Below are 13,280 nucleotides of genomic sequence, written 5' to 3'. Positions count from 1 at the left end.
CTGGTCATCACTAATTCTCTCACATGTCCTCCTGCCGCCCGCCATTAGAGGGACGTGGATGAGACGGCGCAATATGTGAGTATGAACTTCAGCTTTATGTTCAGAGCAGCTTATGAAATCACAGCTGAGACAGAAAGATTTCAAAGCCCATCAGAGCCGCTGGATCTGAACCGCTTCACTGCATCAGTGTGTGTGTGTGTGTGTGTAAACCTCTCACACTGCTGTGCACTTTCATAGATTCACTCGAACACAGATCACAGACTGAGAAGTTTCTTAAAGCAAAATATAGCTGGAGAGAATGAATGAATGAGTGCAGCAGCGAGTGAGAGGTCAGAGATCAGTGCTCATGTTTGCATTGAAGTTTCTGGCACTAAATGACTCGAGGCTGAGTGAGTGTGTGTGTGTGTGTGTGTGTGTGTGTGTGTAGGAGCTGATACTGGAGGATCTGCAGCCTGAGACGCTGTACTCCATCAGCGTGGCGGCCTACACCATTAAAGGTGACGGAGCTCAAAGCGTCGCTCGTCTGGTGCAGACGCCCGTCGCATGTGAGTGTGTTTCTGTGTGAAACGTTCAGGGACAGACAGACTCTTTCAGTTGAGTTAAATGTGCTGTTTGTGTGACAGATAGCAGTGAAACGGGTGTGTGACAGTCACTAGTCTTTCGTCACTAGACTCAACAGAACAAAAGTCTCACAATCAGAAACACAGTTAGTCATTGTGTACATTCCTGACATTGGATTGGCTGACATAACTTTGGAGGGCGGGGCTTTATTCACTGCATAACCCCGCCCTTCGGCATCTTATTGCTTTGATGAAACAGGATCTACCTAATAAAAATATGAAGGACACAACTGTGATTTAGTGACACAGATTGATCAGCTGTGCAGTGATATCAAATTTATCTAGAGCGTTTTTCACAAAACACAATCTTTCAAAGCAGTTTTACAGTAAACCATGATGTTATTGTTTATTCTATCTTAACATCTTCATGTCTTATAGTGTCATTTAGCAGTTAATGTAACATTTTGTAACATTTTAAAGTGACGTGATACAAATAATCAAGCAGTTGGAATTTGCTATATTGTATATATTACTTTATGTGAGTGTATTGTATGTTTATATATATAGAGAGAGAGAGAGATGTGTGATAATATAGTTACATTTTTGCAACAATATATAAACAGTCGCCACTGGAACGGCACTGTCCAATCAGAAGACGGCACTGGATCTAGTGGGTGTGATGGATGTGTTTTACATAATGAACTAACAAGTTTGTGTGTCTTCGTGTCCTCTAGTACCTGCTCGTCCCGTTCTGTCCGTGCAGCTGGTTAATGAGATGTCTGCTGCGGTGATCTGGACTCTCCAACAATCCTCCAACCCTCTGCTGGAGATCCTGGGCTTTCGTCTGACCTACGGCCTTAAAAACGACTCTCAGTCGTTCTCTCTGGATTTCGGATCTGATGAGCGTCAACACAACGTCACCGGCCTGCGTCCTGGAGGCGTGTACTCGTTCCTCCTGGCCGCTAGAGGGCGCTCTGGTTACGGCGAAGAGGCTCGGGATGAGCTTTCGGTGCCCGAGTTTCCTCCGAAAGGTTTTCCGCAGCTGTCGGAGCGCATCAACGCCACCTGCTGCTCGCTGCAGCTCACCTGGCTTCCCCCGAACGGCTCGGAACGGAACGCAGTTTTTACAGCATACGCACTCGCGTATGAGGAAGTGGGCGGTGGCGTTGAAGCGCGGACGCTGATGGTGCCGGCGGATGCGTCCAGCTACACCATTCACGGGCTGAACCCTGACCGGGCGTACGCTGTGAGGATATCGGCTCACAACGGCGCCGGGTCGGGCCCGTTTAGCCCACAGGTGCTGTACCGAACGACGGCCTTCGACACAGGTACGGCGCTCAGCTGCTCTGGCCTGGGCGAGCCACACAGAACTAAACCCCGAGATCCCACCGACACCAACACCACCCGCAACTAACCCCACCCGTCCCGTCACCAGTGGAGGTGTGAATGTGGGCGGCTGCAGGTAACGCTCGGCCGGTCGACGGGAGGCGCGTGGTGGAGGTAAGTGCTCAGGCGTCAGTCACAGTCCGTTTCGGAGGAGGAGCGTTCAGGTTCACGGTAAGACTTCTCCCTCATCCTCCATTCCTTTATTTTGAGTTCCTTCACTGTCCTTCACGACTACTTTTACCAACACTTCCCAGTCCAGTTTGTGGTGTGGCACAAAGAAAGTGAATGTTTGTTTGTGTGCGATTGAGTTCGTGTCTCACCCGACTTCCTTCCTTCAAAATAACCTTCATTAGCAGCTAGCGAATCTGGGCCAGCTCTCACCGGATCTGCCGCATATGTGGCCCCGCGTATCCATCCGACTGTGACCGCCATACGCTCACCTTCTACATCCCCCACAATTCCCCGCACAGGCCTCGGCGCACGCGGCGGACTCTGCGATCGCACGTCTGCTTCCTCACGGTCCCGGTTCTGTGTGTGTGTTCGAGTTCCTTCGCCACCGAGTCTCACGTGTGTTACGTGTGTGTTTTTGGACAGACGTGCCGAGGAATTTCTCTGTCAATCTGGCGACGAAGACGAGCGTGCTGCTGACGTGGGAGTTTCCAGAGAGCAGCGCCCCCTATCGCTTCACTGTGAGTCTCACAACAATCACTTCTGTCTATGAACGGATCAGCAGTTCTGGGGAAAGTTACTTTTTAAAGTAATGCATTACGATATTACGTTACTCCCGTTACTACTAAGTATCTAATTACGTTACCAAGTTACTTTTCATGGAAAGTGATGCATTGCGTTACTTTTGCGTTACTTTTTAAATTTGGACAGGGCTTACTTGTTTGTTTTTAATTTAAAAAGTTCTAATTTTGGCAAATGTAAAAGCCCTTTCGCACCAAAAGCCTCAGGCTGAAGCAAAAGTAAATTCACGTCTGTACAGTAGAACGCAGAAGAAGAGAGTTCAACACTCTTCATCAATAAAAAAAGAAGAAATGTTAGTTTGTCATGAGTCATTTTTGCTTATTATGGTTGAATTGGATTAACAAAGGCCAGCAGCAACGACTCTGGTTAATAAAATGGGATTAAGCACATAAAGGAAAAAAAAGTAAGTGGTGTTATTTATTTAAAAAAGTAACTTTATAAGATATTTTCATGTCAATTAAAAAGTAATGCGTTACTTTGCTATTTACTTGAAAAAAGTAATCTGATTATGTAATGCGTGTCCCCCAACACTGCAGATCAGCATTAGAGTTTGTGGCTTTTAGTTCATCTGTTGTGCTCCAGTAAATCTCTCGAGACTGACGATTTCCTCCTACATTATAAACATCACCTGTAAGAAGCCCGTCGACCAGCCGTTTGATTGTCTCTCTCCAACTTCCTGTTTCAATAGGAAACAGATCAACACAGGAAAGAAAACTGCACTCGTTGAGCCAGTTTCAGTTATGTTGTCATTAATTATGATTGAAGTCAAAAACAGATAAATACTTTTCAGTGTCAATTGAAAATAAGATTGAAATTAATCAGTGAGTGCATTTCGAAATATATTTATTTCAAATTTATTGCAATGCATTCTGGAATTCTGTCCATTGCTTGGAACCTCTAGTGCCTAAAAACAGTGGTAGATCTTTTCTTTCATATTGTGACATAACAGAGTATGGATTAGTTCTGTGTGTTGGTCGTTGAATGAGTGTGGAGGTGTGGGCGGGGCACTCAAAAACGGAGGCGGGTCTGAATGCAGAGGCGGGGTTTCAGCAGACTAAATCTTGGAGAAATCCTGAAAAAAAAGTTTAGTAATCATCAAAAAATTAAACATATGCACGGATGAATAGCTCACAAGAAGACCAATAAGATGCATTCAGAAAATAGACAGGGTGAATTTAGATTTCATGTCGTCTACATGTTGCCTAGGTAGGTGGCGCACCAGGGTTTGGATCAGAGCTTATGTTTCTGTGAAAACCAGTCCGAACACGTAGGATGTTTTTAGGTTCACTAAACCTGACTGCAGTGCATTTGTTTTTGGGTTAGTAAACCAGGCCTTTGAGCGCTTCTGGCTGAGAAAGCCCGGCTGATGTCATCGTGAAGCGGTTGTGAGTTGGGAATGTTGTGCTTCCTCATTCTCAGGTGGAGTACAACCGGCAGAAGATGGAGGTGGACGCGCGTCTGAGGAAGGCGGTTATTCCCAACCTGCAGCCGGACACCAGCTACGACTTCAAGATCACCAGCCCTGAGGGGAACATGGGCGGACTCAGACACCGCATACACGCCAAAACATCGCCGCCCATCCTCATCCGCCGGCCCGAGGTGGACCACACGCGAGAGACCGAAGCCACGGTCACCATCATCCTGCCCTCGCTGGACAGCCGGAGCAACGTGAGGTGCGAGCAGCGCTTAAACGCACGCCTCGTCAGACGCTGCATTTACACTACACTGAAAACACGCACCTGAGGACGAATGAATCACGCACGACGTGCACACACACACGTGCAGGAATCATCCGGCCGCTGCGCTGTGAATAATTCAGAACCGCAGTCAATTTGTATTTCTCGCTGCTTCCTGCCGGCCGCTGCTGAGCGCAGGAAGAAAATCATTTCAGCTCCCAATGCAACGCTGAGATACAGAGTAACTGCGGCACACGCCGATTCTCACTGTTCACAAAGACGCGTGTTTGAGCACGATCTGAACGACAGAGATGATAAACGGACAACACGTCCTCGCTGATTACACACAAAACAAATGCACAAAATGATTTAAGATATCAAGTTTTCTGTGTTTTCTGAACAAATGTATCAAAATTAAGTGAGTTTAAGCAAAAACTCAATTCATTTTGGTTGATTTTTTAAGAAAACAACACTTTATATCTAAGAGACCTAATAGTCATTTTATTTCTTTTATTTCATTTGTAAGTGAATGAAAATCATCAATCAATAATCTAGTCAGAAATAATTTTGAGATCTTGGCAGTGAACAGTATTTTGCTTGTGTACCTGCAGGAACATCTACGTGGTGGTGGTTCCTCTGAAGAGAGCCAGAGGAGTGATACGGCATCTGAAGAGCCCAGACGAGATGGACCTGGAGGAGGTAAGACGTCTTCAGCATCTTTCCGATTATTATTACTGTCGTGAGTGTGATTTGCCGCAGATCTGCAGGTTCTGTGATTCTGTAGGCCGTTTGTACGGGCGTGAGAGTCGAGCGGCCGGTGTCGCCGTTATTGAAATACAATCTCAGCAGCGTTTCAGCTCGTTCTGCTGGATGTGGAGTATTATATGAAACTCCTGAGCTTTGACTTTCTCCTGTCGGAGGTCGTGCAGGTGAACGCGAGCGTGAGAGAGTCTTAACGGGCCGTCAGATCAGTGAACCGCGAGCCCACAGACATAATGCAGGGTGTGAAAAACACACACACGCATGTGACACGACAGCATGATGAAACATGAACTTGAGACACATCTGGAGACCAGAAGATCTCAGGCCTCGTCTGATCTCACATTCTGTGTTTGTGGGTGCTACATTTAACAAAACACTCACTCTGCAACGTTAAAATAGTCTGTTTTGTATAGAATGAATGTGTTTAGTATGAATGCAGTCTGGGCGTTCTGTATACAACATGGTATCCTTATTGTGTGACCTTCAGCATCTCCTGTGGCCTCATGGGATAGTAACATGTCCATTAGATGCACACTTCAGAATCACAGGTTTTCTCCAGCCAATCGATTTGTTTGCTCTTGTTAAGAGAGGACTCTGGGAGATGCTTATGGGGTTAGAATTGTTGTGTAGTTCCAGATCAATAGATTTTTTGTAGAGAGATTCACAAATATTAAACAAAATCACAGATTAATAGAATGAAATCCACAAATCTATGGAGGAGTTTCACAAAAATGAACTCAGTTAATAATAATAATAAAAAATGATCCACAAATATGTTCGCTGTGCTTTTGCTCACATTTTTAGTGTCAAGATCTGAACTCCACAAATGCAGAGGATCTGTAATGGACAGGAAGAATGGCAGATAAAGATGTGTTGTGAGATAAAATCATATTTGTGGATAATTTTATTATTTGTGAAATTGTATAATATTTCAAAATCTGTTCATCTGGCAGTATGCAACAGTTCCACACATGCTGCTTTTTATGTAACTCTCTTATTTTCTAATGTTTCTTGAGATCGTCTGTGCTGATGATGAAGATGCGTGTGTGACGTGTGTTGCAGCTGTTGAAGGACATCAGTCAGAAGCAGCGAGACCCGCGGCAGCGTCAGGTGGACCTGCGAAGGGCGTACATCACCGCCCGCTTCACGCCCGTCACCCTGCCCGGATTCTTCAAGCTGGGCGACCAGCTGGACTACGGCGGCTTTGAGAACCGCGCGTTAGAACCGGGTCAGGAGTACGTGTTCTTCATCCTGGCGGAGCTCAACTCCACCACCGGGGTAAGATGTGCCACCCGCAGGTGCGTGCGTGCGTGCGTGTGTGCGCGGGTGTAACGCTCCTGTGTTTGTGTGTTCAGAAGATGTTTGTGGCCAGCCCTTACACCGACCCCGTGATCGCGCCCGACTCCGACCCTCAGCCTCTGGACGCGGGCGACGGCCTCATCTGGGTGGTGGGACCCGTCCTGGCCGTGGTCTTCATCATCTGCATCGTCATCGCCATCCTGCTCTACAAGAAGTGAGTCTGACCTGATCGCGTTAGACGACACGCGATGCGCTCAATTACCCGTCAGGCCTGTTCGTGCACTCGGTATTTTTGCCTTGTTTTACAGTACAAATATCTAAACATCCGTAAACCATATACGTTTACCGGAGAAGCAAAATGACTGAAAATATTAGGTTTTGTTTTTGGAGTTTTTGCTTAAACTAAGAAAAATATCTGCCAATGGGATCAGAAAAATAAACCCCACTGACAGATTTTTTTTAGTTTCAAGAAATAAATTAATATGCACAAATACAATTAAATGTTCTGCTCTATTTTCGGTGTAAGCGTTCGTGCCTCTCCAGGTGTTTCTTATGAGTTCGTTCTGGTCCGTGTGACGAGTTTACGTGTCTCATTTCTTCTGGCCTGAAGCTCAGAGCTCCTGATGAACATCACACTTCATATTCCTATCAGCGATCATGTATAAGTAAAGTTAACTAGATATAAGAGTCATGAGAAGGAGAGATGATGTGAACCGTGCAGCGCTGCTTCCTGAAGCGCCGTCTCTATGACGACTGGAACTCTGGGAAAGATTTGGGCACAGAAGAGAATAACGTGTGATTAAATATGTAGGAAGCAGCTATTTCTGGACAGGAAGATAATAGAGTCTGAGGTGAGGATTCATTCAATCAGATCGACTGCACTGGATGAAAGCAGGCGAGAGGAAAAATGTTATAATTATTAGACGTCACATATGTCATGCTCTCCTATAAAATTCTTTAGAATACACATTTTTATGTCGTTTCTTATTATGGTTTCAGACATATGGAGGTTGGAATGAATGTATCAAACCCACACAAGCTCATCTTCATCAAATGGCCTTAAAACTTAAATGCATGTAAAGATCAGCTCTAACAGGTACAAACACGTTAGAGAATGAGGCTTTATTAAGCTGTGATGGTGAGCGGTCGCTAGGATACAGCTTGGCTGTAAGTAGTCGTCATGGAAACAGCAGCATGTGACACACGAGCGATTGTGAGCAGAGACTGACCGTTGATCATCTGAAATCATGCTAATGTGAGACACAAATGTCTGAGCTTCGTTTCAATCTAGACTGCAGCTCTGCTCTTCATCAGGAGCATCACGGGACGCCGTCTGCAGGCACACACACACACACACACACACACACACACAGTTTAATGGCGCTTCAGCCGTGCCCCAGTTATATTTTATTGTTTGGCTCTGAATAACTGTGAGTTCTGGAGGCCCGGCAGCGGCGGTTCTCGGCGTGAGCTCATCCTAGCGCCTGCGTCCTCGCTGTGGCAGGTATCTGTGTTCGCCAAATTGCTGGCGTGACCTTGCTGGCGCCACGGGGGGAGCGAGCGGAACACGACGGGCCGGTCCGGCTGATAAATCCGCCCTTGGGTCTGATCCATCCCTGCCCCCTTCCATTTAGTCCGGAACAATCCAGTCCCGCGGGGCGGCAGTTAAACTGTCCCCGATGAAGGAGCGCGTTATCTGCAGGAGGTGTCATGTAGCTGCTGCATACAAATGCACTATATTGATTTCTCTCTCTTTCTCTCTCTTTCTCTCCGTGTGCGGCGTTTGATGGGACTCCAGTAAACCCGACAGGTAAGTGAGATCTGATCCCTCATCACTGAGAGAAGATTAAAGCTCTTATTTGAAGCAGAACAGCCTTCATTCCAGCTCAGATCCCGTAGCGCTCGGCCTCGTGTGGCTCGCTGCTTTATTTATGTCTTTCTGCTCTTTGAATTTCTTTCTGTCCGTTCAGTCTCGTTAATAACTGCGGTTTCTACACATTCTGTGTGTGTTTTTGCTCATTAGCAAACGCAAGGACTCTGAGCCGGGCACCAAATGTTTGCTGAACAACACTGAGATGATGGCGCACCATCCCACCGACCCCGTGGAGATGAGACGCATCAACTTCCAGACACCAGGCACGCACACATATATATACATTATGTACATATACAATATACATACACATACATACATACATACACACAAACACAAATATACACACTCACACGTACAGTGTTTGGCTGTTAGTGAGCTCATCTCATAGACTTCCAGTGGACTAATGACATTTTATGTCCTAACCCTAAACAAACCCTTGTGTGCAAAACACTAGATTCAAAGAAGTTCACTTCCAGAACAGAAATTTACAGATAAGAAATTATGTTTCTTGAGGAAAACATCTCAGTGATTTTCTCCATATAATGGATTGCTGTGGTGCCCCCAAGATTGAACTTCCAAAATGTAGTTTAAATGCGGCTTCAAATGGCTCTAAATGATCCCATCGAGGAAGAAGGGTCTTATCTAGTGAAAGGATCAGTCATTTTTTAAACAACTTGACGATTTATATACTTTTTAACCTCAAACACTTCTCTTGTCTTTGTGATGTGTAGTCTGCGTAATCCGGGTCAGTACAGTTAGGGTATGTCAAAAACTCCTGTCTCGTTTTCTTCTTCAACGTCAAAATCATCCTACATCACTGTTCTGCCTTTTTTTGTAAAGGGTGTTTGAAGGGTGTTTTCACACGTTCACTTTGTAAACACTGGGTCGGTACTTCTGATTTTGAAGTTGGGGAAGCAAACGAGATGGGAGTTTTTCGGGATACCCTAACTGTACTGACCGTACTGAACCAGAAAAAAAACACCCTTTGTAGGTGTAGCAGAGTAGCAGAGTTCACATAGACCTAGAGAAGATGAACGTTTGAGGTTAAAAAGTATATCATTTGTCAATTTGTTTTGAAAATGGCCGATGGTTTTGCTGGATAAGACCCTTCTTCCTCGGCTGGGATCGTTTGGAGCCATTTGAAGCCGCATTTAAACTACATTTTGGAAGTTCAAACTCGCAGGCACCATAGAAGTCCACTATATGGAGATAATTCTTTAATTCTTTCCTCAAGAAACACCATTTCTTATCGACTAAAGAAAAAGACATGAACATCTTTGACATGAAACATGATTTGGCTGATTTATACACCTTTTTAACTAGTGAGGACCAGCAAAATCTGAAGGCAGGATCCTCACACTCACTCCTCACGTGAAGCGATCAGGACACGTGACGCACGTCACACACGTACTGAGCGAAGTGGTCCAGTTTTAATTAGGTTTGCGTTTGTGTCGGTATTTTCCAGTATTGAATGAACATAATAAGAGTCAATATTTCCACGGCCTATGATTGATTCTTTCACTGAGCTTGTTGCGGTGCATTCTGGGATTGAATAAGGCTGACTGATTTATCGCAGCCTCAGTAGGCAGCACGCGAGGTGTCGTGACACTCGCTAGGCGTCGGAGCTCTTTCGGCGTGCGATTCACACGCTGCCGCGCTGAGGGTTTGTGGGTCATCGCCATGACGACCGCTGTGACCTTTGCCCCCGCAGGTATGATGAGTCACCCGCCCATTCCCATCTCCGATCTGCCCGAGCACACGGAGCGCCTGAAGGCCAACGACAACCTGCATCTGTCGCAGGAGTACGAGGTGAGTAATGCGGCGATGAAACGACCTTCAGCAGCGGCTCACTGCGCTCTTCTGCAGATCCCTGTTTTATTCATGCTGGCGGTGTGCTGTTGAGCGGACAGGAAGGTGTTAATGCTGTCAGATCCGTTCAGTGTGAGTCCTGCGACTGTCTCACGCTAGAAACCCTGAAAGTACTTCAGCCAAACTCCAACATTAGACAGAACGATAAAACGATCGTTTTTTAATGGCAGACTCTCATTCTGTGTCTCAGTCGATTGATCCCGGGCAGCAGTTCACATGGGAACATTCAAACCTGGAGGTGAACAAGCCGAAGAACCGCTACGCCAACGTGATCGCGTACGACCACACGCGTGTGATCCTCGCGCCGATAGACGGTACGACTGAAGTCGGTCGCAGATTGTGTGTTTCATCAGATCCTGTATGAAACACTAAATTAACTCTTAGCAGATACAAATTCATTCATTCAGCACGGCTGTGATGTTTTCCTTTTCTCTGCTAGGCATTATGGGTAGCGACTACATCAACGCCAACTACATTGACGGTTACAGGAAGCAGAACGCGTACATCGCCACCCAGGGGGCGCTGCCGGAGACCTTCGGCGATTTTTGGCGGATGGTGTGGGAGCAGAGAGCCGCTTCAGTGGTCATGATGACCAAACTAGAGGAGAAATCACGGGTGAGAGCGACTGACCAGACGGAACACGCTTAACCTTAACCACACACCCTACAGACACGCATGAAGAACTGAAACACGTTTAGTCTTCAGCTGATCTTCACGTCCTGCGTTCCTCTCGTTTAGATCAAGTGTGATCAGTACTGGCCCAGTCGCGGCACAGACACGTACGGGACGGTTCAGGTCACTCTGCTGGATACCATGGAGCTGGCCACATTCTGTGTGCGGACCTTCTCTCTGCATTAAGGTGATTCGATGATCATCCTTATTCTTCTAGTTCCTCTGCAAATCAGAACGAGCAGTGTTGGGGAAAGTTACTTTTAAACGTAATGCATTACAATATTGGGTTACTCCATATAAAAGTAATTGCAATACTTAGTTACTTTTTATGTAAAGTAATGCATAATGTTAGTTTTGTGTTACTTTTAGTCACCCAAGCTGGGCTTGCTTATTTCTTTTTTTTTAATGAAAAAAAAAAAAGTTTATGTTTTTGGCAACTGTAAAGCAAAAGTGAAATGAATAATGCTCTCTGCACTCACATACTGCACGTATCTATCAGTCAAAAAATGGGAAACAAAGTAACTGGCATTAATTATTTGAACAAGTAACTCAGATATTTCACTGTAAATGTGAAAATAATGTGATAACATAATTTACATGACTTGTAATGCTTTACCCCCAACACTGGTAGTGACTGCTTTCAGTTCACATCCAACAGTTATTAATAACTGTGCATATAATAACTACTTTTTAATGAATATGATGGCAAGAAAACCCCAGTTTTGTCAGCGCTGCTCTGGATTGTGACACATACTGTGATACTGAAGATATCGGAGTGTGCTGTCTGTAACTCCATCATAACCTGTGATCCTGATGTTTTTACTCATCAGAGCGGCTGTAATGAGAGGAGAGAGGTGCGGCAGTTCCAGTTCACGGCTTGGCCCGACCACGGCGTTCCCGAATATCCCACTCCGTTCCTGGCCTTCCTCCGCAGGGTCAAAGCGTGTAACCCGCCGGACGCCGGCCCCGTCGTCGTCCACTGCAGGTCAGTGCCGAACGCGTGTTTGTGTTTCGCTGGCGTTACGAAGCAAAGCACCTGCATGTTTCTATCGATCCGCTCGGCTTCTCTCGGGCCGGTGATAAATGCGCTGTAAACACAAATGCGTTGTTTATTCTCTCTCAAACGCATCAGCTTGCAGAGTCAGAATGTTCTGCTTGTTATATAAGAGTTGCTTGCTTTATTCATTAATAGTGCTGTGTGAGGACGTCGCTTCAGTTCTGCAAACTCGTCTGTCCTCAAATCCACCCGGAACCACCGAAGCACTCAGGCGTCAGTGATGTGCGCTTTCAAAACACTGCTTCATGAGGCTTCAAGACCTTTGTGAATCATTTGTTATGAACCGGTGGTTTAGGGCACATATCAAACTGACAAAGTCAGTGATTTTAGTGTCGAGGCTTTGTTACATCATTAATGTTTCAAAATTTCAGTGATCTGAACCAGCATCTATGTGCTTTTTACCTGATCTTGGATCAGATAAAATTTGATACGTTTGTATAAATAATAAAAGAGTTAACAGTCTCTTATTGGCCTGATTACGCAAACTCTTCATAAAAACAAACAAAACAGGCCCAAAAAATCAGACACTTAATAATGAATTGATGATTTGTTAATTGCGTTTAATAGATTGTATTTTCAGTACAGTATGTGCAGCCGGTTTGTAAAAGGTAAAGTTGCTTTGAAAAACAGCAGCAGCGTTTCCTCACGGATGTTCGGCATCATGCGTGTTCGTCTGTAATCTGGATTAAAGTTATTAAGACGCATAATCCCACAGTGCCTTGTTGTGTCCACATCTGTCATCTGAACGTGTCTGTCTTCATATCAGCGTTTGGATTAGTGCACAGCAACAGATCAGGGAAATTATACCGTAGTAAAAGCTTGGCGTTTGACGTGTGTGTCTCAGCGCCGGCGTGGGCCGCACCGGCTGCTTCATCGTGATCGACGCCATGCTGGAGCGCATCCGTCACGAGCGGACGGTGGACGTGTACGGTCACGTGACCCTGATGCGCTCGCAGAGGAACTACATGGTGCAGACGGAGGATCAGTACGGCTTCATCCACGAGGCGCTGCTGGAGGCCGTGGCCTGCGGGAACACGGAGGTGGCGGCGCGCAGCCTCTACTCGTACATACAGAAGCTGTCGCAGGTGGAGGCCGGAGAACACGTGAGCGGCATGGAGCTGGAGTTCAAGGTACGCTTGATAACATCCAGCATCTGTTTCTGTGCATTTCCATCACTTCTCAGATGATTTACTGCGTACGACTGGTATAAATAAGATTTTCTTTTCAGTACATTTTATCTTTAAGGATTTTTTGATGAATAGAAAGTTCAAAAGAACAGCAGTTATTTGAAATATAAATCTTTTGTAACATTATAAATGTTTTTACCATCACACAGTTTATTGCGCTCTTGATTAATAAAAGTATTCATTTCT

General features: G+C 45.6%; 1 protein-coding gene across 1 annotated transcript in view; it reads left to right on the top strand.

Annotated features, from left to right (window-relative positions):
• The window catches only part of ptprsb (protein tyrosine phosphatase receptor type Sb), a 63,656-nt gene that overhangs the window by 45,128 nt on the left and 5,248 nt on the right, over positions 1 to 13,280 (top strand). Inside the window, exons 14-29 of the mRNA XM_051139566.1 lie at positions 49 to 75; positions 428 to 545; positions 1,295 to 1,888; positions 2,541 to 2,635; positions 4,116 to 4,369; positions 4,984 to 5,071; positions 6,197 to 6,412; positions 6,490 to 6,647; positions 8,232 to 8,243; positions 8,457 to 8,569; positions 10,021 to 10,118; positions 10,369 to 10,492; positions 10,618 to 10,793; positions 10,917 to 11,029; positions 11,674 to 11,835; positions 12,752 to 13,037. Of these exons, the coding sequence (XP_050995523.1) occupies positions 49 to 75; positions 428 to 545; positions 1,295 to 1,888; positions 2,541 to 2,635; positions 4,116 to 4,369; positions 4,984 to 5,071; positions 6,197 to 6,412; positions 6,490 to 6,647; positions 8,232 to 8,243; positions 8,457 to 8,569; positions 10,021 to 10,118; positions 10,369 to 10,492; positions 10,618 to 10,793; positions 10,917 to 11,029; positions 11,674 to 11,835; positions 12,752 to 13,037 (2,634 nt within the window). The remainder of the gene's footprint in view (positions 1 to 48; positions 76 to 427; positions 546 to 1,294; positions 1,889 to 2,540; positions 2,636 to 4,115; positions 4,370 to 4,983; positions 5,072 to 6,196; positions 6,413 to 6,489; positions 6,648 to 8,231; positions 8,244 to 8,456; positions 8,570 to 10,020; positions 10,119 to 10,368; positions 10,493 to 10,617; positions 10,794 to 10,916; positions 11,030 to 11,673; positions 11,836 to 12,751; positions 13,038 to 13,280) is intronic.

The sequence above is a fragment of the Labeo rohita genome, chromosome 2 (assembly GCF_022985175.1).
Source record: "Labeo rohita strain BAU-BD-2019 chromosome 2, IGBB_LRoh.1.0, whole genome shotgun sequence".
NCBI lineage: Eukaryota > Metazoa > Chordata > Actinopteri > Cypriniformes > Cyprinidae > Labeo > Labeo rohita.
Note: the sequence above shows the minus strand (reverse complement) of the source record. Positions and strands in the feature narration are given on the sequence as shown.